The sequence below is a fragment of the Pinus tabuliformis genome, chromosome J (genome assembly GCF_031772625.1).
Source record: "Pinus tabuliformis cultivar Carrire ecotype Pingquan chromosome J, CPIR1, whole genome shotgun sequence".
Lineage (NCBI taxonomy): Eukaryota > Viridiplantae > Streptophyta > Pinopsida > Pinales > Pinaceae > Pinus > Pinus tabuliformis.
Window position 1 is genome coordinate 1,175,107,729 of NC_142295.1, and position 26,789 is coordinate 1,175,134,517.

General features: G+C 40.9%; 1 protein-coding gene across 1 annotated transcript in view; it reads right to left on the reverse strand.

Moving 5' to 3' along the window:
• Positions 1–26,789, reverse strand: part of LOC149231270 (pentatricopeptide repeat-containing protein At4g21190-like) — a 262,019-nt gene that overhangs the window by 124,519 nt on the left and 110,711 nt on the right. Inside the window, exon 3 of the mRNA XM_089381589.1 lies at positions 22,650–22,793. Within this exon, the coding sequence (XP_089237715.1) occupies positions 22,650–22,793 (144 nt within the window). The remainder of the gene's footprint in view (positions 1–22,649; positions 22,794–26,789) is intronic.

Consider the following 26,789-nt stretch of genomic DNA (forward strand, 5'->3'; position numbering starts at 1 on the left):
TGTTGCACCAGTTTTCCCACATTGGGTTTTTCCAGGGACGTTTAGTCCAAAAATAGGAGTGTCCTTTGTGTGGTTGTTTCATTTATTTTTCAGTACTTGATCTGTATATTGGTGTAGGCTGCAATGTATTTGCATTAATACTTTCTAAATAATTCTGAAAATAACTTGTTAAAATGAAGAACACAAGTAGGTAATGCAAATCAGTTTACTACAGTAGGCTTTCTAGTTTGTTATATTCAAAAAATTTCACAAAACTGTGGCTTTGACGACTACAAGGTCACGGTGTTAACCACTAAAGGTGGTCTAGACTTCGCAAGCTAGATAAGGGAGGTGGTCCTAAGAGTCTTTCAACCAAGTTTATGCTTGGAGGTTAAGTTAATTAAATGCAAGTCTATTCCTAAGATGCAAATGCAGGGTGAGAGATCACTGTTAGAGAGATTGTTAAATGTCTTAGGCACTTAAATTACAATGATATTCAATTTAGCACAATGAAGTACTTAGATCAATATGTAATGACAATCTTCACTAAAAGTGGAATTACTTAATGAAATAAGATAGAAGGCGCTAGAATGTGTCAAGATCAAGATATACAGTTGCTCATTAAATAACCATAAATGCCAATCAGTAATATAGTGCCAATGTGTCAATTTGATACACAAGATAGATAGCTTAAACACAATTAGTAATTTTTGGAGTACCACAAGAATACTCTTATTAGGGTTAAGATTATCAATGGACTCGATTAGCAAGAATGTAAACTTAGATATGAGTGCTCACCTGCAATACACAATATTAATTTGCTTATTACCAAAATACATCCACAAGAAAACCAATAGCAATATATGTTGATTTGGGGTAGCATCAGATGTGCTCTAGCCATGAAATTTGGTGGAGAGGTTGGGGCACATGAGATCTCCAATACCCAGAAAGGGTTTGGGCAGATTCTAAACAGATTAGGAAATATTAAAATAATTAATATTTTTAATGGAGTCCCTAAGTCCAAATTTAGGGAAAATAGAATATTATTGTATATTAATATGAATCTGTGTTAGAATGGTCCAAAAAGACATGGATCAAGCCAGATCTAATCTTAGCCGTTGATTAAGGACTTAATCTCGACCATTGAGATGTCAACAGAAAAAGTATAAGAGAGGCTTGAGGGGCACTTGGAGAACACACTGAGAGAGACCAGTCAGTTCAATTTCTGGAGCGAGGTTTGCTGAGAAATTGACCCAGTGGTCTAGAAAGCAATCAGGAGGCAGCAAGTACGGAACAAAGAGAAGGGAGATTAGCGCAGAAGAGGCAGATGCAGAGCCAAAGGAAGCCACGTAGAGGCAGCAGAGACTGCACAGAGCCAGAAGGGCCTGCGTCATCCACGCAGAGGCTGCAGGAGTGACGCAAAAGCCCAGAGAGGCTGCACAGAGCCTCAGTAGGCTGATGCAGAGGGTTTCAAGCTGTAGAAGAGGTCAATAGGGCCTACGCTGGGTTTAGGAAAGTGCTAGAAATTTGTCTATCTGTGGGTAAGCCAATTCGACACCCTGTTGTACAAAAAAATTGCTGAATAATAAAATCCTCCCTTGTTGCACTAGTTTTCCCACATTGGGTTTTTCCAGGGACATTAGTCCAAAATAACTGTGTCAATGTATGCATATTTTGTTTCTGTATTACGATGTGATATCTGCAGCAGTATTTATTTTAATGTTTGTTGAATTAATTTCATGAATAACTTATGATGAAATAAGTAGGAAAAGTAAATCAGTTGTTGCAATGATAGAATTTTCACATGGTACCAGAGGAAGTAATCAAAGACAGAAAGGGAAAATCAGTAATGGATCGAGACCACGATGCAGAGGCATCCACCTCAGGGGACTCACACAGATTTTCAAAAGATTGCACAAGAGAGAGAGATTTTGATTTCTCTATGTTGGCTTCCAAGTTGTTATAAGAAGTGCCATGCATGACTAGTGCTGCATCATCAGAAGTATGGTATATAGGCAGTGGAGCCTCGTGGCATATGACGGGAATCAGGGAGTGTTTCTCAGAATATCGAGAAGAGAAGATGAACTTTCAGATCACCATGGGGAACAAGGCAAAGTGTACTTCAGTAGGAAAGGGTACCATAGTTTTTCAGACAGAATCGGGAGAGCGGTTTCGTGCCACAAATGTGCTACATGTGCCAGGATTCGGGATGAACTTACTTTCCGTGTCACAACTACAAGGCAAGGGCTATGACGTCTACTTCATCAAGGAAAAGGTATACGTCAAACACCCGAGCTGGAAAAAGAAAGTGCAGATCGGGATCAAAAGTAATCGGTTGTACAGATTACAACTAGAATCTCCAATAGCACTAATAGGCAATCATGGGGACAAAGACTTGAACGAACTATGGCACAAAAAGATGGGTCACTTGCACCATGGAGCTCTGAGAATTCTCAGGAGCACTGTAACAGGAGTTCCGAATCTGAGTACGGAATGAGATGATGTATGCAGGCGATGCGCTCTAGGAAAGTATGCCAAGGCAGCATTTCCTAGGAGCAACCACAGGGCCAAGAGTGTACTAGGACTGATACACTCAGATATCTGCGGACCTATGTCCATCAAAGCTCTCAGCGGTGCTCTAGGAAAGTATGCCAAGGCAGCATTTCCTAGGAGCAACCACAGGGCCAAGAGTGTACTAGGACTGATACACTCAGATATCTGCGGACCTATGTCCATCAAAGCTCTCAGCGGTGCCAAGTATTTCCTTACTTTCATTGATGACCACTTGAGGAAAACTTGGATCTATTTTTTGAAAACCAAGGATGAGGTTTTCAGTCAATTCACGGAGTTCAAGGCTCTAGTGGAGAATTTGACAGGTAAGAAAATAAAAGTCTTGCGCTCAAATAATGGTGGAGAATATGTCGATAAGAACTTCACTGATTTTTGCGCTAAGGAGGGCATCAAAAGAGAGTGGACAGCTCCCTACAATCTGGAGCAGAATGGGGTGCCAGAAAGGAAAAACAGGACTATTGTAGAAGCAGCTAGGGCCATGCTGTATGATCAGGATATGGAAAAATTCCTGTGGGCAGAAGCATGCAACACAACTATCTATGTTCAGAACATGACTCCTCATCAGGCATTGGGCAAGATTACTCCAAAGAAGTTTTCACTGGGAAGACACCTGAAGTCAGTCATTTCAGGATATTTGAGAGTTTGGCATATTGTCACATACCCGAAGAAAAGAGGAAGAAGTTGGATCAGACTGCAGAAAAGGGGTATCTGGCAGGATATAGTGAGAACGCTAAGGCATACAGGATCTATCTTCCAGGGAGCAGGAAGGTAGTAGTACGACAAGATGTAAAGTTCATGGAGGACAAAGCATTCAGAAGTTCACGTGAAATGCCTTCCAAGGAGAAATCGAAAGAGGATCCGTTGGTCATGCCTCTTCAACCAACGGAAGTAAAGAATCCTTCCTCAGATCAGGAAGATTCTCAAGATGAGGAAGAGGAGCAAACAAAAGCACCTGTTGGCAAAGGAAGAACCAGTAGGGAAATTCGTCAGATTCTGCGTGATGCGGAGAATTTCATCGAAGAGCCAAGGAACAGTAAAAGGGAGCGAAAAAAGCCAGACAAGTATCAGGCGTTAGTAGCTCAGGATGGAGAGTCTGCCAGCTTGAAGGAGGCAGCTCAGCATCAAGTCTGGCTAGATGCGATGGTGGAGGAGTATAACTCCATAATGGTAAACGATGTCTGGGAGGTGGTGTCAAGGCCTCAAGACAAATTTGTGGTAGGTTCAAGATGGATCTACAAGATCAAATATGTTGCGGACGGCAGTATTGAACAATACAAGGCCAGGTTTGTGGCTAAGGGGTATGCTCAAAAAGAAGGGATTGACTATGAGGAAACCTTCACCCCGGTAGCCAGGTATACATCTATTAGGACCGTGATATCTCTTGCAGCCCAGATGGGATGGGAGATCCATCAGATGGATGTCAAGACGACATTTCTGAACGGGGTAATAGAAGAAGAAGTATATATTGAACAACCAGAGGGCTTCGAAACTCATGATGAGAAGTCCCATGTATGCAAACTGAAGAAAGCCTTGTATGGGCTGAAGCAGGCACTAAGAGCGTGGTATGGTCGAATAGATGGCTATTTGCAGAAGATGGGTTTTGTCAAGAGTGACGCGGATCCGAATCCCTACTATCTGGTCGTAAAGAGCGAGCCACTTACCTTAGTATTATATGTGGATGATCTCTTCCTGACAGGATCATCCAGACTCATTGAAGACTGCAAGAATAATCTAGCCACAGAGTTCGATATGAAGGATCTGGGATGAATGCACTATTTTCTAGGGTTGGAAGTTTGGTAGCAGAAAGGAGAAATCTTCCTTGGGCAAGGAAGGTATGCTACAGAAATTCTGAAAAGGTTCAGGATGGGAGACTATAGACCTATGGCTATGCCAATGATCACCAACTGGAAGAAGATTGATGCATCAGAAGACAAGGATGTCGATCCCACCCTATACAGACAACTCATAAGGTCCCTGATGTATCTAGTCAATACCAGGTCAGATATTTGCTACGCTGTCAACACCCTCGGTCAGTTCATGGTGGAACCAAAGAGGGCTCACTGGGCAGCAGCGAAGCACGTTCTCAGGTATTTACAAGGAACAGTTGATTATGGGCTCTTGTACAACAAGGGGAAGGATATCAGGTTGAGTGGATTTACTGATGCAGATTGGGCAAGAAGTTTAGTGGATCGGAAAAGTACCTTTGGGTACTGTTTCAACACTGGAACAGGAATAACCTCCTGGTGCAATGGGAAACAGAAGTCCGTGGCTTTGAGCTCGTCTGAGGTAGAATATATGGCAGCAAGCACAGCTTCGTCTGAGGCCATATGGCTTAGAAAACTGCTGATAAACCTATTCAGAAGAAATATGGAGGCGACCAGGATCATGTGTGATAATCAGAGTTGCATCAAACTCTCTGAGAATCCAGTATTTCATGATAGGCCAAAGCATATTGATATCCGGTGTCACTTTGTCAGAGATTGTGTCCAATGTGGAGCTGAACAGTTGAGCTACACTCCTAGAGGGGAACAAATGGCAGATACCCTCACCAAGGCCCTTGGAAAGTCAAAATTTGACTACTTCAGGGAAAAGATAGGGATGGTAAAGAACCCCTTTCAGAAGTAGTGTGTTAGCAGCACGAATGAAGAGGGAGTTGCAGTGCAGATGCAATGTTGGGAGAAAGGACCAATAGCAACACAGATGCAGAGGGAGTTGCAGTACAGATGCAATGTTGGGAGAAAGGACCAACAGCAGCACAGATGCAGAGGAAGGTACAGTGTGGATGCAATGTTGGGAGAAAGGACTAGCAGCAGCACGGATGCAGAGGGAATTGTCGTACAGATGCAGCAGTGGCAGTGGCAGAACCATGGGTAGCAGCACAAGGTGCAGCAGTGCAGAGGATGTTGGGCAAGGAGGCCTAGCATCAACATAAGTACCAATGCCAGATGATCAAAGTAATACTCAGTGAGGAGTATTGCTAGAGCAAAGTCCTCGCTAAGAGGGAGTGTTGATTTGGGGTAGCATCGGATGTGCTCTAGCCACGAAATTTGGTGGAGAGGTTGGGGCACATGAGATCTCCAATACCCAAAAAGGGTTTAGGAAGATTCTAAACAGATCATGAGATATTAAAATAATTAATATTTTTAATGGAGTTCCTAAGTCTAAACTTAGGGAAAATAAAATATTAATGTGTATTAATATGAATCTGTGTTAGAATGGTCCAAAAAGACATGGATCAAGCCAGATCTAATCTTAGCCATTGGTTAGGGACTTAATCTCGGTCGTTGAGATGTCAATAGAAAAAGTATAAGAGGAGGCTTGAGGGGCACTTGGAGAACACACTGAGGGAGACCAGTCAGTTCAATTTTTGGAGCGGGGCTCGCTGAGAAATTGAACCAGTGGTCTGGAAAGCAGTCAGGAAGTAGCAAGTACGAAACAGAGAGACGGGAGATCAGCACAAAAGAGGCAGACGCAGAGCCAGAGGAAGCCACGTAGAGGCAGCAAAGACTGCGCAGAGCCAAAAAGGCCTGCATCATCCACGCAAAGGCAGCAGGAGTGACGCAGAAGCCCAAAGAGGCTGCGTAGAGCCTCAGTAGGCTGACGCAGAGGGTTTCAGGCTAATGCAAAGGGTTTCAAGCTGTAACAGAGGTCAGTAGGGCCTAAGCTAGGTTTAGGAAAGTGTTGGAAGTTTGTCTATCTGTGGGTAAGCCAGTTTGGCAACCTGTTGTAGAAGAAAATTGTTGAATAATAAAATCCTCCCTTACTGCACCGATTTTCCCACACTGGGTTTTCCTGGGGACATTAGTCCAAAATAACTGTGTCAATCTGTGCATATTTTTGTTTCTGTATTACGATGTGATATCTACAGCAGTATTTATTTTAATGTTTGTTGAAGTAATTTCATGAATAACTTATGATGAAATAAGTAGGAAAAGTAAATCAGTTGCTGCAGTGATAGAATTTTCACAATATAGCATAAGATGGAAGAATGAATGATCGAACTCAAGAACTCCCTATCACAAGAAAACTTAGATATGAATGCTCTCTTCTAAGCACAGGATGGAAGAATGAATGATCAAACTCAAGAAATTCCTATCACAACACTCTTTCATAACGTTATTCCTCAAGGGCGCCACAAGGTTATGATGGGAAGGACAAGGGAACTCAAGACACGGTAACATACAACAAATTGGTTGTTCAATGGGATAATCGTCTTCACAATCCCAAGGGTATGATGGGGAAGGGGGGATACATCTAATGGATGGCTCTTCCTCAACATCATGCCTAGGAGGGGAAGAAGGATGATCAATGATGGTGATAACATGAGAATGGGCACGGAGCAGGTTTGTGGGTAATGCAGCTATGCTATTGGGAGCCTAGAGAAGGCATGGGAAAACAAGGCCTTTGTTAGTGTCATCATCGGTGTCATAAATGGGCCCTACTATTTCCAATAAACCTTCTTCATGCATGGGAAAACAACGATCCTCCGTTTTGATGATAAGAGTGGGTGCATCATTATGAGTAATGTCCTGGAGAAAAGGAGAATCAATTTCAAATTCATTTTCTGTGTCAATATCATAAATAGGGTAATTGTTGAAATGACAGCTGCCCACATCCCATTTTCCCTCATTAATGCACAAGAAATCAGAAATGTTATCCTCACAGGTTGATACAATACTCGTATCTTCAAATACCCTTTCTTGAATGAAAGTTCCCACTTCATCGTGTTCATCCTTATGGACTTCAACGGGACTTTCTGCTGATTTGGGGTAGCATCGGATGTGCTCTAGCCATGAAAATTGGTGGAGAGGCTAAAGCACATGAGATATCCAAGTCCCAGAAATGGTTTGGGCAGATTCTACCCGATTAAGGAGATATTAAAATAATTAATATTTTTAATGGAGTTCCTAAGTCTAAACTTAGGAAAAGTAAAATATTAATGGGTATTAATATAAAATTGGGTTAGAAGGTTCTAAATGGCAGGGATCAAGCCAAATCTAATCTTAGCCGTTGATTAGAGATGTAATCTCGGCCGTTGAAGGACCAACAGGAAAAGTATAAGAGGAGGCTTTAGGGTCAGTTGGAGAACACACCAGAGTGATCTGTCATTCAATTTTCTAGAGCGGGGTTTGCTAAGAGAAATCAAATCAGTGATCAGTTGCAACGAGGGGCAGTGAGTATGAGGTAGAGAGGCAGAGATAGTTCCGGAAGACCAGCGCAGAAGCAGAGAGGAAGACGCAGAGCCAGAGGGAGCCACGCAGAGGCTAGCAGGGATTGCACAAAGGCCAGAAGGGCTTGCGTCATCCACGCAGAGGCTGCAGGAGTGACGCAGAGGGTCAGAGAGGCTGCGCAGAGCCTCAGAAGGCTGACGCAGAGGGTTTCAAGCTGACGCAGAGGCCAGGAGGGCTGACGCTGAGCTTTAGATTGTGCTGGAGAGGGTTTCATGGGGCAGACTTTCTGAATATCTGCTTCCGAATAGAGAGGTACTACTGTCGGGTTATTTTTTCTCTGTCGAGTGAGCCAGTTTGGCACCCAGTTGTACTCAAGGAAAAACTGCATAATAATAAAACCCTCAGAACTGTTGCACCAGTTTTCCCAAGTTGGGTTTTTCCGAGGACATTTGTCCAAAAATAAGGGTGTCACTTTGTTGATTTGAGGTAGCATCGGATGTGCTCTAGCCACGAAAATTGGTGGAGAGGCTAAAGCACATGAGATATCCAATACCCAGAAATGGTTTGGGCGAATTCTAAGCAGTTTGGGAGATATTAAAATAATTAATATTTTTAATGGAGTCCCTAAGTCTAAACTTGGGAAAATAAAATAGTAATGTGAATTAATATAAAACTGTGTTAAAAGGGTCCAAAAGTCATGGATCAAGCTAGAGTTAATCTTAGCCGTTGATTAAGGACTTAATCCCGGTCGTTGATTTGTCAACGAGAAAAGTATAAGAGGAGGCGTGAGGGTCACTTGGAGGATATACTGAGGGAGACCAGTCAGTTCAATTTTTGGAGCGGGGTTGGCTGAGAAATTCAAACTAGTGGTCTTGTGAGCAGTCAGGAGGCTGCAAGTACGGAACAGAAAGAAGGGATCAGCCACTGGAGACCAATGCTAAGGCAAGAGAGGCAGACGCGGAGGCAGCAGGAGACTGCACAGTCACTAGAGGGTCTGCGTGGGTGACGCAGAGAGGCCCAGGGCTGACGCAGTCAAGTAGAGGTTGACACAGAGTGTTTGGGAGCCACGCAGAGTGTTTGGGTGCCACGCAGAGGTCAACCAAGCTGACGCTGGGACTAGGAGAAGTGCTGAGGAATAGGAGAAGTACTGGAGAATTTTTCTCTCTGTGGGTAAGCCAATTTGGCACCCTATTGTACTGAAGAATTGTTGAATAATAAAATCCTCCCTTGTTGCACCAGTTTTCCCACATTGGGTTTTTCCAAGGACTATTGTCCAAAATATCTGTGTCAATGTGTTGATTCTTGTACATGTGTTTGTTTCTGTATTAAGGTGTGATATCTGCAGTAGAATTTATTTTAATGTTTATTGAAGGAATTTCATAAATAACTTATTGAAGAATAAGTAGGAAAAGTAAATTAGACGTTGCAGTGATAGAATTTTCACACACTTGTGTGTTTGTCTATTTCTTTCAGTTGTTGATCTATAGATGGTTGAGACTGTATTGTGTTTATTTCAGTGTTTATATGAGTAAATAACTAGTTAGTAATTAAACAAGTAGGAGAAATAAACCAGAGAATACAGATAAAATTTCTAACGGGTAATACTTAGAAATTTCAACACTTTCACTCATGACATGCTCATTCTCAATCCTTAAATTTTCAACCTGCAGAACCTTTATGGGATTACGACCATCAAGATTTTCTTCAGATTGATTCCATTCTTCCATATATCCCTTACCTTCATGATGGCCCTCCCCACTTGAATTTCTTTCAAGATTACCCCGATCATCCAATTGATTATATTTCATGGGGCTTTGTGACTGATTATAATATTTTTCATTGATTGGAAAACTCAAAGAGACGACGAGGATCCTTCTCATAGGCACATGCCATCATGTAAATTTGATCATGTGTTATTTTATGAAATACAAGCACAAATTCTTTATCCATTTTCTCCAACAAATCTTCACAAAAATCAACATATTGGTCCACAATTTCTTGTAGTTTTTTGAAGGTCTTAATCATTGATTTTTGCAAATGGGATCCAAGGGTATTTTCTTCTTGACAACAAGCCATTTTTCATGATTTTTCATATTAGGATTAAAGTGGAGTCGCCAATGTGAATCAAATGCCTTGATAGATGCTTACTTCACCCCACAAGCATTATCTTTGAAGCTCAATGAAGAACTAGGACTTCATTCTTCCAACAGAGTCTCCAAAATGATATATCGATATTGTCATATGGGGAACAAGATACACATCTCGACCCACGACAATGGCGCCAAAAAGTTACCACTCAAACTAGTAGGGGTCCTAGGAGGGGATCTTATAGAGCAACCACTAGGTCAAGTGGCAACAATGGAGCGATAGCCCACTATCACTTCAGCTAAAGCTCCCTGCTCTATGGACTTTCACCGATGGGAGGAGTCTCAGTATAAGAGGAACAACAGGGAGAGATAGATCAATGATAGTATGAGAGGTGATTCCTAAAGCCTATTCACAAGAGAGGCTCAGATAATGGGCTTACTTGCTTTGGAAGTGTTGTCGCACAGATTGTCACGACAACGCTCAGACCAGGGGCTGTCACTCTGATCCCCGATCTCTCCGTTTAAGCCTGTCTCCCACGGCTAAGGGGGGTAGACCCTATAGGAAAATGGATGACCAACTGTGAATCAGTTGGGTTGGGAGACACGAAGGACAACCAGCACTAAAATGATTTTATTAAATTAATAGACCAGTGCCTTATGAAGTTAATGTTTAAATGATTACTTACTAAATGTTGCAGAAATGTAAACCATGTAGAGCAATCATTTATCATCAAATAACTCAAACAAAGATTAAATTTTATCAAATGCGAGAAAATGCTTAAATGATACTCCAGCAATTTAAAACTTCGAAAGATAAAGCTCGATACACAACCATGTAATTTTAAACGCTAACCAGATATCTCATTTATGTAGCTAATCTTCAAAATGATCATTCAAGCATGCTAAATCTCATAAAAATGATAAACATTAATTCCACATCAAAATTTTAGCGTTAGCAGAGAAGATAAAACGTGATAAATCCCTGAGCTAATACTGAATCTGGCAAAATTTCCACAATATTTTTATGTTTTTTCAGATAAAACAAAAATTAAAACTAAATGAAACCTAAAAAATAATATCAAAATCTACACTTTAAAAGAAGAGAAACTCGTTTTTTATAATTTTATAAATTTTTATGATTTTTTCTATTTTTTATATATTTTTTAAAACTTTAAACTTAAAACTAAAAAATGAAAAAATAAAATTTAATCTAATCTAAGACTAAACTATAAAAAATTAAATCTAAATTTAAAATCTGAAACCTAAACTATAGAACAAAATTTTTTATGAATTTTTACTTTTTATATTTTCTTAAAAAAAACAAAACCTCACATTAAAATCTAATCATAAACTAAATCTAACAAAAACGTAAATCAAAACCGGACAACTTAAAAAAAAAAAAAATCAACCTACGCTAATTCCTAACCATGCAAATAAATGACTATCGAAACCTAAACTAAAATCTAAAGTTTTGAAATTTGCATTTACGCTGAACCAAAAACGACTTGTTACTACGCAGACGGAAAGGAGATTTACGCACCAACAGTTCACCCGCACGTAATACCACCAAAATATATTACCTGGCCCGTGTATACCAACAAAAAATGCGTTCTTACTGCAGTTTGGTGACGTTTGAAATGGAACGAATGCGCAGAATGAGGCCAACGAGCAGCTGCAGGTGTAGATCGAAGGGCAGGTCAGCACTGAGGGAACAACTGTAAAATTTTGAAGCGTTTCTTGCTGCGTGTGGTTGAAGGAATCCGACGGCGGAGTTTGCAGTGCGTAATGTGTGCAGGTTTTGCTGTAGGAATGAAGGTGAGGATGGCAGCTCGACGGAGGTAGAGGAGAGCGTGAGGATGCACGACGCAAGTGATGCGCTGTGCTTGCAAGTCTGAGTGTTTGGCAGCAGAAAGAGGAACGGGCGAAAAATCAATAGCAACTTTGGTAGCTGGACGAGGGGCAATAGACTCTGCTGAGACAACGTGGAGCTGGAAAAGAGCCGTAGCAATGTATTGCAGCCGTTGTGGGTTTAAGTAACAGCGTGAAGTAAGGTAGATATAGCGGCAGATGGAAAGCATAAACAGGGCTGCGGGTTTGATGAAGATGAGAAGATCCGTAGGATAGGGAGAAATTGTGTGAGAAAAATGAGACGTGTGGGGCGATGGATTGGCAGAAAGCGTGTATGCGTGGAGGTTGTGTGGAGGAGTTTGCAGCTGCGGGTTCGATTCTGAGTAGCCAGCAATGTGGAGATGGAACGGATTGCCTAGATTGCCCAGAAAAACCACTGAATCTCTCCACAAAATCAATATTTGAAATTCCCTGCTCCAAATTTGCTTGATAAAACCCTAAAAATTTTTCAAAACCTGCACCTGTGACCTGAAAACAATGAAACAAGCAACCAGAACCTGAAAACAATAAAAAATAAATGAAACCCTAAGAACCGGCGAAAATTATTTACAGTTTTGTGACTCTGCAACAGCCAGATTTGTCAGTAACCCTCCATAATATTTTCAGAATATCAGATTTACTATGAAGTACTTCAGAAATCTCTCATGCAAATCAAAAAAAACAAACTTAAATGATAAACCCAGGATCAAAACTAGCTGGGCTCTGCAAGAGAATGCTTGCGGGAGTTGGCTGGTTCAGCCGAGAACTTCCCCAAACGCCCACTGATCTTCTTCAATAAGGGTTTCCTGCACAGCTCACTTCAACCATCAATAAAGAGAGAAAAACAGTACTAGATCTCAGATGCAATGGAGATACCTGCCATTATTTCAGAAATCCTAATACCATTCAAACCCTAGCAAGTGAACAAGATACCTGTGTTCAACAATACTCTACAATGAGCTGTTACTAATGGCTGAAAATTAAAATATGCAGAAAATAAAATAGCTCACAGCACTTCAAGAGAGTAACACCAGCAAGATTTCAACCCCAAAGTCTTTCTTTATTAGCACCAGAAAAGGTTTACAAGAGAGCTTCTTCAGCACAAGACTCACAGATCGAATGATCTCAAATGACCCCTAGCACCCTATTTAAAGGAAAAATTCCCAACAGCTAGTTCGAGTGATCCACGTCAAAATGATCTCGACCATCGATGAGGATCAAGATATCTCTTAATCTCATCCGTTGAATTTTTTAATGCATTAAAAATTGAAATTCTGCATTTATTTACTCAAAAATATTATTATTTTATTATTTCTAAGTTTTTATTATTTTATTATTTATTTTTTAATTATTATTATTATTATTATTTTATTTTTTTTAAATGGATCCTCGAACTTAGCCTTTGGAAAAATCGCCTAGGACCTAGGACTTGGGACTTTTATGAGGGGATTAGAACATTTTCTAACCCTCAAGACACTTTACATCATAACTTTTACAACTTTACATCTCAAGGGGGAAAACCCATTTGACATAGACCCTCATAAACCACCAAGTTCTACGACACAACTATAATCTAGCAGATTAACACACTAGGATTCTCCTAAGATTCTAATGACAAAATCCATTCCGGCTTTGGGGTTAGGCTAAAGGAAAACTCTGCCGATCATGGATCGGTGAGACAAAAAACCTTCCGGAACGTAGATTATCACTAGGAAATTAGGTCCACCTAGGAAATTTACATACATGACTCATATCTGCTAAGATTCTTTACAATTCACACATGCAGACTGGGTTTACAACATAAATTGATCAAGTCGACGATGACTGTCGAATGGCACGGACATGTTGCTCGAGCGCTATCCCTTTTGCGAAAAAGGGGGTGTACTGCTGGGAAGTTGACACGTAGTGGTCAACAGGAAACAAGGTGGAGGGCTCTCTTAGGAGGGCTAAAAGGATACCTAGACCTAGGGTTTGAGGCATGTCACTTAAAAAGTACCCAGGATCAAGGAGTCCTATAAGACCATGGTTTCTAAGTGATTTTTGTGGAATTGTAGTTACAAGTTTGCGGGACCACAAAGAAGCCCAAGTGGACCCAAACGAGGTCAAGGGTTTGGGGATAATCAACACACTAATGGGCTTGACCAAGTTAGGTTGGAGAAGGGGATCAAAGGAATTATATTTCTCTTGAAATGTGAATGCAATGATCCTAATGAAGCCACCAACCAAAGGGAACCTCGGGATGAGAATGGTCTTCAATCTAGGGCTTGAAATATCTTGAGATTCTACCGTGGGATTGACCTCAAATTTGGAGGATCCTTTAAGAAGACCCTAGCGCAATAGTTGGCCAATTTTGAAGGGTTAGAAATGGTTAGAAATGCTTTTTAGATGATGTCCTGGGAGGCCTACTAGGTTAGGGCTTAGAAGAGAAGGAGGTGAAAAAGATTTACTAGGTTAGGGCTTAGAAGAGAAGGAGGTGAAAAAAATTTTCTTTTGTGATCACCTTTGGACTAGACCAGGGCCTAGCCAATTGGGAGAATGGAGTCAAATGAGATCAAAGCTTAGACAAGCTTGATTCCAACCAAGGAGTTCCCCAGCAACTTCGTATGGCCCAAGCAGCAACTAGGTTACAAAGGGAAATTTATACTTCTTTATATTGCAAATGATGACTTATCAAGGTAAATCATGAACAATCATGTACCCCTAGGACAATAATTCACCATTCTTCAAAATGATCATATGAAAAATCCCTCACAAAGACAAGACCAACAACTTCGCATAAGCCAAAGAGCAGCTACACTAGCTTTATGAATGAAAAAATTTCATAGACAATTTCATGAGACAAAATTACAAATAAGCATGAACAAGGTACTCACAAGTATAGTGAAATTATTCCAATCATCAAGATGCAAGAAAATCGAAGCTCCAAGACAAGAAATTAAGTTCTTCCAAACATCGAAATGTATTAGATCTCCAATTCATCCATCAAAAGGTTTCCAGAAAAAATAAATGATCCAAATCCAAGTGATGATGAAACTCAAATGAGCTCTCATCAATTTATATCCTCCCTAATGAGTTTGATTTGCCTAATTAGGCCTAGTTAAGCCCCAAATAATAAAAATGGTACAATAATGACATGACTTGGTGACAAGCCCACCAAGATAGGTCCATAATACAAAAATAAGCCTCCCAAGGGGGAAAAATAGTGAATATAATGAATCGTTGGGCCCTTGAAGAGGCCTAATGGAGTCCGAAGTGTGCCAAGGTAAGAGAATAGGCTCCAAACATAGTGATCAAGGGGGGTGGCCCCTTGATATCCAAGCAAATCAACTGTGGTGTCCCAAAGTGGGTGTGGGAGCACAATGACATCCTCATGGGTCTCTAAATGGATCGATAATACTTGTATACCATCTATAAGGGCTAGAATGATGTCATAAGCCCCCCCTCTATCTTCCATGGTGAGACACATCCTCATCTAAGCCCTAGAACATCTGTTAAGTGTGTGGTGCAAGCTCTATTTTTAAAAATGACTGTTTCGAAACCGACTCGGCCAAGTTGGTCTGAGTTATTGGGCTACCGAGTCGACTCGGCCTTTGAATCGGACTGATCAGCCGGGTTGTTACCGAGCCAGCCGAGTTGGCTAACGACTCAGTCGACTCAGTAACAACCCGGCCGGCTCAGTAACAGCGGCTGGTCAAGTCACTTCAGCGCAATTTTTTTTTTGAAATTTTCTTTTTGGGGACCCCAAAGCCCAATGTAATCTGCCTTTGGGTTCTTTGGGGTCTATTCCCCTCTCCTAAACCCTATAAAGCCCACCCAACCCCTCTCATTTCCTCACAGACATCTCATTGCATTTGAGTGAGAATTTGTGAAGAGTTGTGGAGTTTGTTTTTGGAGCAGCAGTGAGGAGTCTTGGGCAAGCATTGTAGCAGGAGTGAGGAGCTTCCTGGGAAGCCATTGGAGCAGCATTGAGGAGTTGGTTTGTTGGAGCAACCTTGAGGAGGCAGTTTGTGCCTAGAGGTATTTTTTTCACTTGTAAAAATATGTTTTTGCTTATTTATTTTTTTGTGCAAATCTGGAAATTGAAAAGAGTGTTTTTTGTGAAAGAAATGAACATTGAAGCAAGGATATTTTTTTTTGTTTTCATTTTCAGATTTTTTTTCCTTTGATTTCCAAGTGAAAAAATGGCACCTAGAGTGAAAGATGCTGCTTGGGCATATGTTGAAATGGTTGATAGTCAAATGCATTGCAAATTTTGCCATAGAAAAATTAAGGAAGGTCCTGGGGGCATTAATAGGCTGAAACAACACTTGGCGGGGATTAGAGGCCAAATTACTCCATGTGAATCACCAGAAATTGGGGAGATTAGGAAGGATTTGTTAGCCAATTTTGGGAAGTTTAAAGAAGAAAAGGCTAGGCAAAAAGAATTAGAGGCTGAAATTGGGAGGAAGAGGAGTATACAGAAAATGATGGCTACCAACCCCCATTTTGATTTTGAGGGTTCTTCTTTTATCCCTTGTACTGATGCATCCAACTCATTCCGATATGTTCCTCCCTCTTTGGAGTCTATTCAAGAAAAAGGTAAGGGTAAAATGAAAAAGAAGGGTGATATGAATATCAAAATTTATTTCACTGTCACACCCTCCTCTCCATCAGATACACATGGTCCTCAAACTAGTAGAACTTTACAGCCCACTTTAGATGACCATTGGAAGAAAGAATTGACGAAGACTGCTTGTGATTACATATGTAGATGGTGGTATGATGCTGATATCCCCTTCAATGTTTCCCGTTCACCATATTATGAGCCTATGTTTGATGCCAAACATGCTGCTGGAAAAGGCTTCAAAGGCCATACTATGCATGAGATAAGGGGGTATTGTTTGCAGAAAGAAATTGCCTCCATTAATGAGTATTTGAAAGATTTCAAGGACTCATGGGCAAGAACAGGATGTACCATCATGTCAGATGGATGGACTGATCAAAGGAACCATACCATCATAAACTTTCTTATCTTCTGCCCACAGGGAACCATGTTTCTAAAATCAGTTGATGCATCTGATAAGGTAAAAGATGGACAATTATTGTTTCAGCTATTGGATGAGGTTGTTGAGGAGGTGGGGGTGGCTAATGTTGTTCAAGTCATCACAGATAATGCCTCTAACTATGTTCTTGCTGGTAAATTGTTAGAGGAAAAACACAAAACCATCTTTTGGACCCCATGTGTTGCACATTGCATAGACCTCATGCTTGAGGATATTGGCAAATTAGATTGGGTCAAAAACATTGTAGATCATGCCAAAAGCATAACAAAATTTATCTACAATCATTCATGGATTTTGAGCCTTATGAGGAGACACACAAGGGGCAAGGATATTATTAGGCTTGCCATCACTAAATTTGCTACTCATTTCTTGACATTGCAATCTATGCTTTCACAACATAGAAACTTGCAAAAGATATTTTCCAGTGATGAATGGAATCAAAACCAATGGTCTCACAAACAGGATGGCAAAGAATTGAAAAAGAAAGTTAATGAAGAAATATTTTGGAGAAAGGCAGCAGAGATTGTGAAAGTTGTTGGGCCACTAGTTAAAGTGTTGCGGTTGGTGGATGGGGAAAGATTGGCTATGGGCTTCATTTATGAGGCTATGGATCAAGCAAAGGAGAAAATAAAGAGGGCATACAAGGATAAAGTGGTTAAGTATGGGCCCATTTGGGCAATCATTAATGAAAGATGGAACAATCAACTCCATCGCCCTATACATGCAGCGGAGTATTTTTTGAACCCACGATATCATGATAAAGCTCTGGCGGCAAGAGCTTTGAAGGGGGAGGTTAGAGATGGATTGATTGACTGCATTGATTGCATGATCCCATTGGAGTGTGATCAACTGGAGATACACCGACACGTCACAACCTTCAGCAAAGCCACAGGTACCTTTGGGAAGAAACTAGCAAAGATTGCAAGGGAAGCAAATGAGCCAGGTAAACAAAAATTTCAATTTTCAAATTATTAATACTTATTTTGTTAAATCATTTATAATTTAAAAGTTGGATATAATTTGTAATTTTTTTGAGCTAACTCATTACACTCCTATGTTTTTTGCAGCACAATGGTGGGAGGCTTTTGGTAGCCATTGTCCTGAATTGCAGAAGTTTGTAATTCGTATTTTGAGTCAAACTTGCAGTGCTACTAAGTGTGAGCGCAATTGGTCTATCTTTGAGAGGATTCACATGAAGAAGAGAAACTGTTTGGATCAAAAACGGTTAAATGATCTAGTCTATGTCCAATACAACCTCTGGCTCAGACGCAACCAATTGTTGAACAAAAGACCTGATTCAGATCCCATTGTGTTGGAAGACATTGATCCAACATCAGATTGGGTAGTGGAGAGTCATCCAGCAGAGTTTGATTCTGATGAGGATCTTGATTTGGATTTACAGGTGGAGGCATCACTCAAACATAATGTTCAGTTGAATGCAGATCCACTTGTACCAGCCTCAGGGCCAGCCCCAAGTCCTCCAATTGCAAGCGCTTCCTCTGCTCAGCCACGACAGAAGCGCATATCTCGTCTATCTCAGCTTGTAGTTGTTGCACAGCCTGCTAGTGCTACCACTTCTACAGTTGCAGTTGGAGATGATGATGAGGAGGAGCCATGGGCTTCCCTGTCTGACTCTAAACCAGAGGTTGAACCAGATGATGTTGGCTCCTCTAGCAGTAGCCAGTAGTACTGGTCACAGTTTACTTTTGTTGTAGAGGCCATTTCTAGCCTCCTTGGTTATGTGCTTTTGTTTTGATCTCTATACCATCATCATGTATGTATTCGACAATGCACTGGGTGCTATTTTGATATAATGGATATATTCATGAGCCTACTTTGATCATATGTAGTCTTCTATCTATATTCTAATGCTATGTGTTTGGAAACATGAATGAAAATTTTTAAAATTATGTTTTTTATAAAAAAAAAATATTTAATGTATTTTTTACAACGACTGAGTCATTGAGATCGAGTCGGAGTCGACCCTCGGCCGAGTCGGAATTGGAGTCGGAGTTTTAAAACATTGGGTGCAAGTGCAAAGTCGGTTGGGCATGGTGGTCCAGGTACATCATCCTCATCCGAAAAGGTGGAACATGAGCAATCAATGAATGGTGTTGAGGGATCCATGAAGTGGAAATCTACTCTCTGTTATGTTGGAGGCCCATGGCTCTCAACGCTCACCCTGTAAGTGTCAATGTGACCCTCTGGAAGGCTTGGACCCCGTATAGGGAGACCAAACCCCAAATGGAGACCCACAAGCAATCCTGTATAAGATCTAATGCGTCCCCTCGCCTTCCAGTACAAAAAATCAATAGAGTAATCGAGTAAAAGAGCTTACAAATTGTGAAATCAAGTGGACACTTCATGTTGGCATGCCCTTCCCTAGTGGGTTTTGGAAAGTACAGGTGTCTCCAAGCTCAAGAAGAAGGTTAACCAAGGACCCTATTAGGTGGTTTCAGCCTTTAAAGGGGGTGACATGTCCTTGGTAGACTCGTCAAATGGTAGGCGGCACATGATATTATGATGGAACAGAGTGGGGCATTAGGGGAAGGCTCCAAGCCACATGCCACAGTACAAGGGTAGCAATAATAGGGGAAGCCCACACTTGAACATATGAATGTAAGAGGGAGCAAACATGGTACATGAGTTTACCCCAGCCTTTGTTTTTCCACCCTTCTTCACATGCCTTTTTCCTTTGATTGATGTTTCTTCATAATTGCTCGGGGCTAAATGGGATGAGAACATGATGTGTAGGATATAGCAATGGATACCCCCTTAAGGTGGGGCAGTTCATTACCCACCAAGTGTTTGGGATAATCATGGGTTCCTTAATGATGGAGGGGGCTCATATGGGGTCCATAGGAACCCAGGGTGATGGCCATAGACAAGGGGAAGAGCTCATGTTTGGATTTTTCCCATGTGCTAAATTTGTATATCCCGGACATCTTTTGCATTTTATGGTAATTTCCTTTTGAGAGTGGCCAAATTATGCTTGTTTCTTTCTTTTTAGCTGCATCAACCTTTGGGGCATCGTTACAGGCCCGACCCAAAGTGTGAACAAGGGAAGGGGGAGGCTAACTCCTTGTCGGCCCAATGGACAAATGTGGACCAAAATGGGAAAAATGATGAATGGAGTTGTAATGAGCAGAAGGGGAGTGATGTACATGGTATTGGGAAGTGGGACCATGCAACCAAAATCGGGTTTCCCATGTAGTGCCATCTCTAAAGCTTAGTAGCCAATAAAGGAGATCCCACGGAACTAGGATACAAAGTTAACCATCAAATTGGGTAGAGGAGACAAGAGTACAGACCTACTACATTCTTTCCACTGAATCCCCACACTAATCCATGTCCAAAAGTGTCCATGATAAGTAAACAAAAATACCCAACTACACAATGAAAAGCCATACATTTGGGGTCAGAAGGCCCACCTTCAAACATACGATCATAACAGGAGGGCGAGTGACCACATGGTTGGCTTAGGTGGCGGAGAAAATGGCATGTCGAGCTATTTGGTGGTTGCAATGGGCTGTTGGCTGTCCATTGAGGACCATCTAGGAGAAAATTTTCTCCGATGGGTATCACCCACTAAGTGGCAGGTAACAGGACCCACAATTGAAGTTAAGGTGCAGTTTAGTTTTTCTTAATTTTGACTTAGGAAAATTCTAATTTTGTATAGTCAAAAATAGAATTGATCTCAACCGTCCATTGGGTTTTAATCTTAGCTGTTTGTGGAAGATGGAAGGCCAAGTCGACTTTATTAGGAAAGAAAAGGCGCAGACTTAGATCATGAATATGCTCCGCGAAGAAGGGTTTCCAGATCAGCACGCTACGGCAGAAAGAGAGGCTGAATAGCCTCAAGGCCCTCAGTGAATTCTTCAGCCAACGTACTTCATTTCCAGGGCCACGTTAGCCTTGCATAGGAGGGTCAAGTTAGCCTATAATAGTTGCACAGACAAGAGGGCCGAGTTACCCTGTAACAACTATGAAACCAAGAGGGTCAAGTTAGCATGTAACAGTTGTGTAACAGTTGCGCAGACAGGAAGGCCGAGTTGGATAAGAGTGTGCAGATCAGTGTGTTGACGAACATCAAATTGAAGGGAAAATTTTCCCTTATAATTATTTGAGATCTTCGCTGAGCAGATTAATAAAAACACACAAGTTGGCAGGTTTTCCCCAATTGGGGTATCCTGGGTAATTTCTAGTGTATTGTTTTATTGTGTGCTTGTGTCTACGTGAATTTATTTTTCACTGCTATTATTTGTTAAAACACTCAGCATATTTAGTAAAAGTGTTTGGAGTTCAGTATTGAGTTTCTTCATTGCAGATTTTTTATTAAATTAGCAGTTGGGTATTAGAAAACTAACAGCTTCCCTTGTGGTGAAAATCCACTAAGGAGCAAGAGATGGAGTGTTATGGTAACAATGAGACTCCACCTCATTGTTGTCCCTTTATTTAGTTCTTGTCTTGTAAGCCCTCTCACAAGACCTGCTAGATTTTGAGGCAACAAGGGGATCTATGGATTGCATCTTGTTCTCATTGTCCATCCATGTGATCTCAAACCCTATGAACAACGTTCTCCATCAATAATACAACAATATAGAATGTAAGACATTTAACCATGCCTCAAATATGTGTTAAGTATGTCCAAATGGACCTCATGGTGAGATATGTCTCCAAAAACCTCTCTCAAGCAAACCCTACTCTTTTGAATGATGAATGGTGGCCGAGCAAGACAGAACACAGTGCATGGCCTCCCACTCTCTACTCACAACATATAACAGCCACTAAACTCCAAAGTAATTCTGTTGTACCAGTGAGAGAAGAAAGCTGCTGAAAACAGGCAGTAACACACCCTATGAACACTCCAGGTTTCTGTCACTATGGATCATGGAGTATCCTGAAGCTATCACATTCATAGTCATTTAGTCAATTTGCATCTAATATAGATAGGGTCAATTTTTGTGTTGAATCCTCAACATTTTCCAAAACAATTATGCAATTTTTGCTAGAGGATTTGAATGTCAATACAAGCACTGTACACACTAACCTAGCACAGGATAACTTGTAAATTGTGGCCTTTTGGGCTGTGCCAAACAGACTGGAGTATGGGCTTGGGAGAACATTAACTGATCCAAAGAAGCATGTTTACTTCATATGCATTGTTTTTTGTGGAATTTTATCTCTTGTTTCTTCACATTGATCTATCTTGTTTTCATAAACTGATCACTTTGATCATTTTACATCAACAAAGGAAGTGGTGTTACAAATTGCATGGTGTTTATAACTTTATTACAATGTGTCCATGATCTTCATGTCTCCCATGACTCATCTACAACAAAAGCCTATTTGATCTTCACCCTTTCTTGTCTCGTTTCATCTCTCACAACTATTCCCTCTCCCCCTGCCACATTAACCCCACATAACAATGACTCCTACCACCTTTGGTTAGTTACTACCTGAATTCTATTCCATTCCTATGGTTTTATTACATCTGAATTCTTCAATGGATCTTTAAGAAAGATTCCGGGTTTTTTTTTATTTTCTGCATAATGTTAATGACTGAACAGTATATCACCTCAATGGACACAGCCCCATGAACATAGTTCCACGATTTTTTATCAATAAACTACCTCTAATTTGTACCTCAAAATACATAATATGGAACAACCTAAAAGAGTCCACTCTTGAAAAAATAAATAAAATTTCCACTGAATACTCCAACACACATGATATTTTAAGTGAGATGTTACAATGGTAGTTTCACTAGCCATATCCCCTGCTGATAGAGCCTTCCACGTTTATTTAAAGAATGCTCATGCCTTTTCCATAAAATAGACCATTTAGTTATTAAACTGCTACCAAAAATTCCTGAAAAAAACAACTAACTAATTCAACTATACAGAGAATACCTGGATAATCCGTTTCCATTCCTTTTCAGCCTGAAGAGTCTTCAGAGCTTTTTTCACTGCAATGAGAGGAAATTCTAAATCCCAGACAATGAAAGAATCCAAAGCACTATAAACTTCTTCTTTCACACTAGATAGTCCCTTCACCTGTCAAAAGGGAACATACATTGTAGATTTTGCAATGAATTTGATAATATATTTTTCAGCCACCAACTTTAACTCATTTCAGTACTCCAAAAAACAAGATGTATTCTATACACAATAGAAAAAGGAACTAACAGTTCAAATTCAAAATGATAATACAAGCTTGTAAACCCATCTCACAAAAAAAAAAGAGAACCTCCATGTTGTTAAAGACTACAACACTAAGAAGATAAGTGCATTGAATATGGCTCCAGGCCTTCATGAACATGTGCATCATATTAGTAGCTGCACAGGCTCAATTATAAGGTTATTTGACCGCCTTTCCATCTTGCCTTCTCAACTCCTACTCTCCTAGAGGGCAGCCCAGGGGCTATATAACATGCTCAAGGGCTACTCATTTTTTCCCATTTAAAGGTATTATCAGATGACAGAAACAAATGAGCTAAACCACTATAAGGTAATAGAGAATGACCATCAAAAAGGTGAATGTTAATATACAAGGTAAACTTGAGCTTAATTAAAGATGATGTGGACAGGGTAATGAGATCTATGATTCTATACCATCAAATAAACATCTGGCTACCAATATTGACAGCATACAACCTCTACCTTTTGCAACTGAAAATTTTGAGTTAGAGACAGCTAAGCCCTTAATTGTGCTGATGTGAGAAATGGCAAACACTACACATAAGTGGGATATGGTTGTTATTTCTTTGAGGGTGCACAAGAACTGGTACCTACGAAGCTAAGTTGCACAAAACATGTAATGGGCATTGTTTCCCCTCATGTCAGCAGGGGTAGATACATACCTAAGTCACACAACACGTCCCTCAGGGTCTCGTGTCTCGTATTTCACGTGTCGAACACAAAACGTGCCCTAAAACATGTTGAAAACGTTTTTTTTCGTGTCCAACCGAAAAACGTGTTTTGGACGTCGCAAAAATGTGCCCTAACGTTTTTGGCTTAGGACACATGTCCCACGAAAAGTGGCATTTAAAACCCACGACATGGTTTATTTTTAGGTTTTTTTGTCATTGTTCGTCGTTAAAGTCAACTTTGCTCGCCGCCAAAATCGAATTTGTTGTGCTGTGTGAGGAATTTTGCCAGATTCGAGAGCAGTGCACACAACTTCATATTGAGAGCGCAGTTCACAAGTTCTTCTAAATTTCTAGTTTTATTTTATCAATCATGATATTTCCAAATTTCTAGTTAGTAGTTTCTTATGTGCTTGCACTGATCTAGATTTATGAAGGAACAAAATGAATGTTGATTTTTTGATAGCTTGGGAGGTACTCCAAGCCCTAGGGTTCGGGGTTTGGAGGTTGGAGTGCCACAAAAGTCATTTGTGGGCTTGGAACCCAAGGTTGGGGTTTTGCACCCATTGATGTTTGGGCCAAAACCATGAGGCATTTTCTACATGTGATGGATGGAGATGATAGAGGATGGCAAGGAGAATCCAACGCAATGAAAATCATCGAAATCCGAGTTGTAGAAGATGAGATATGAATTTTTGAAGTTAATAATTGATTTTTGGGCATTCAAGTCATGTAGGCTTGAAGATAGTTATGTCCAAAAGTCATGTCTCTTGGTAAATTCGTGGAGCCCTTCTATTGGGTATAAATAGAAGGTGAGGAGAGATCATTTTGACATCCAAAGAGTGCAACACAAAGAGCAACTCGACTTGAAAAAGATCTCTGTTTTAGGGCCGCTGATCAGGGAGCTACTTCAGCCAAGAGAAGAAGAGCCATTTGGGGTTTTCTTATGACTGCTTTGAAGGGCGTGGGGATCTGCTGCTAGGCCGAGTTAATAAGGAGAGTTTGGGAATGTTCTGTGCTAGAATTTGACTGGTAATCCATCCCTGAACAGGCCGAGATGATGACTGAACTGTGATGATTAGACCGCAGTCCTGTTGTGGTTGTTTTGACTCTTGAGGGTCAAACAAGCCCTAAACAGGGATCTGTAGGAGCTTATTCACGCAGCAAAGTTACCAGCCTTGTGGAAGAAGGGAAGCCGCAGTTTTATAAAGCAGATTTGACCATAGATGGTGGACGTACATGGGCTACAGTTGTGCCCTAACCAGTGATCAGATCTCTGCAGTTATGAACAGCAGTCTTCAAGGTATGTATCTTCTTCATTGTTGCTAGGTGTTGGGTCAAGTATTGACCAGGTTGGATCAGATTTATGTGCAGCCTGTGGGAGCCAATTGGAAGGCTTGGCTTGGTGGTTGGAAGCCTTTCCTAGGAGCAGATTTCACAATGGAGTTGTGACAATTGTATTGAGCACTTAGTGGTTGGTGGAGGGCAACAAGAAAGTGTCCAAAGTAGCCCTAGATCAGCGTGACAAGGACATTGACAGTTGTGCACTGGGTGAAGGATTCAACCTAATGTGTATATCTTTGATGGACGAAAGAAGCTACTAGATTGGCAGATTGTAGCTCAGGTATTGGCCAGCCTAGAAGAGCAGATTGGATCAGCCCATGTTCATTGTAGTAGAAGCAACTTGCAGCAGTGATAAGTGGCAGCGCTCCTGGAGTCTCTATGTGTTGTTTCTTGATGGACTAAGGGGCAGGTAGAGAGCAGAACGGAAGCAAAGGACCAGCGGATGAGATACGACGTAGATGCTGAAATTGTAGCAAGATTGTCATTGTATACTATATTCATGTACTTGTGGATATTTGAGGGCCAATATCCTTTGTATGGGAGCTCTAGACAATTTTATTATATGTTGATTAATATAACGAAGTTGGGTTGAAAATTTGTAAAAAGTTGTCGATAATTGTGCATGTGATATTTACTGTTGTTTATATTCTGCTGTGCAAAGTTGCCTTGTTGAGATTCTTGGTTTGGTACCATCATAGATTTTAAGATTCTATCCTAGCACCAGCGTCGTGGAAATTCAACATGGTATCAGAGCGTGTCTGAGCTACTTTGGAAGACAGTGAATCAAAGAAGTGCACAACAAAGTACAGATTAAGAGGGAGTTGGTCACATTGTAGGTGAAGGGCTCACTACAATGTCGAAGTTGTAGGTTGGTCTTCGGTATGAGGACAGGTTGGAAGGGTTGTCCAACTATAGTCCTTGGAAGGAAAGGATCAAGTTGGTATTGTAGGTCAACAGGATCTGGGAGTTCGCCGAGAAAGAGATCAAGAAGCCAACCGACCCTAAGGAGCTAGAAGTGTATGAGGAATTGGATACGAGGGTGAGATTGATCATCCTTGATGGTGTGAAGGATCCCCTAATACCTCATTTGTTCGGGAAGAACACTGCACATGAGATGTGGATGGCTCTTCAAAATTTGTTCCAGAATAAGAACGAGAACTGAGTACTGGTATTGGAGGATAAGTTGAAGTCCACCAAGATGATACAGGGTGAAGGAGTGACTTCGTATCTGACGAGATTGTCTCAGGTCAAATATGAGCTTGTTGTTGTCGATGTGACTATTTCAGATTTTGATATGGTGAGGATTGCTTTGAAAGGGTTCACCGAGGAATGGAAGCCCTTCATCAAGGGGATCATTGCTAGAGAGAAGTTGCTAGACTAGAATAGGTTGTGGGATGACTTCATTCAGGAAGAGTTGCAAGACAAGGATCTTCATACGAAGAAGAGGGCTTCAGATGATGACGTGGCACTTGCAGCACGAATGAAGGGTAAGCAAAAGGAGGACTTGAGTAAGATCAATTGTTTCAACTGTGGTGAGATGGGTCATTTTTTGTCGAGATGTTCGATAAAGAAGAAGACAGGAGATGACTAGAAGAAAAAACAAAAGCAGGTCGCCAATGTTGCCACTTCTACTAAGATAGATGCTCTCACCAGGAGGTTGGAGGAGGAGGACTTTGCTATGATCTCTCATTTCTCGCAAGGTACTATCAATGAGGATGGATAGTACGTGGAGAGTGGTGCGTCGAAATATATGACAAGGTCACAAGAGGTATTCAAGACTCTAGTTGAGTGGGACTCGAAGTTGCACATGGTGTTGGGCGACAAGAGTCAGAAGGAGATT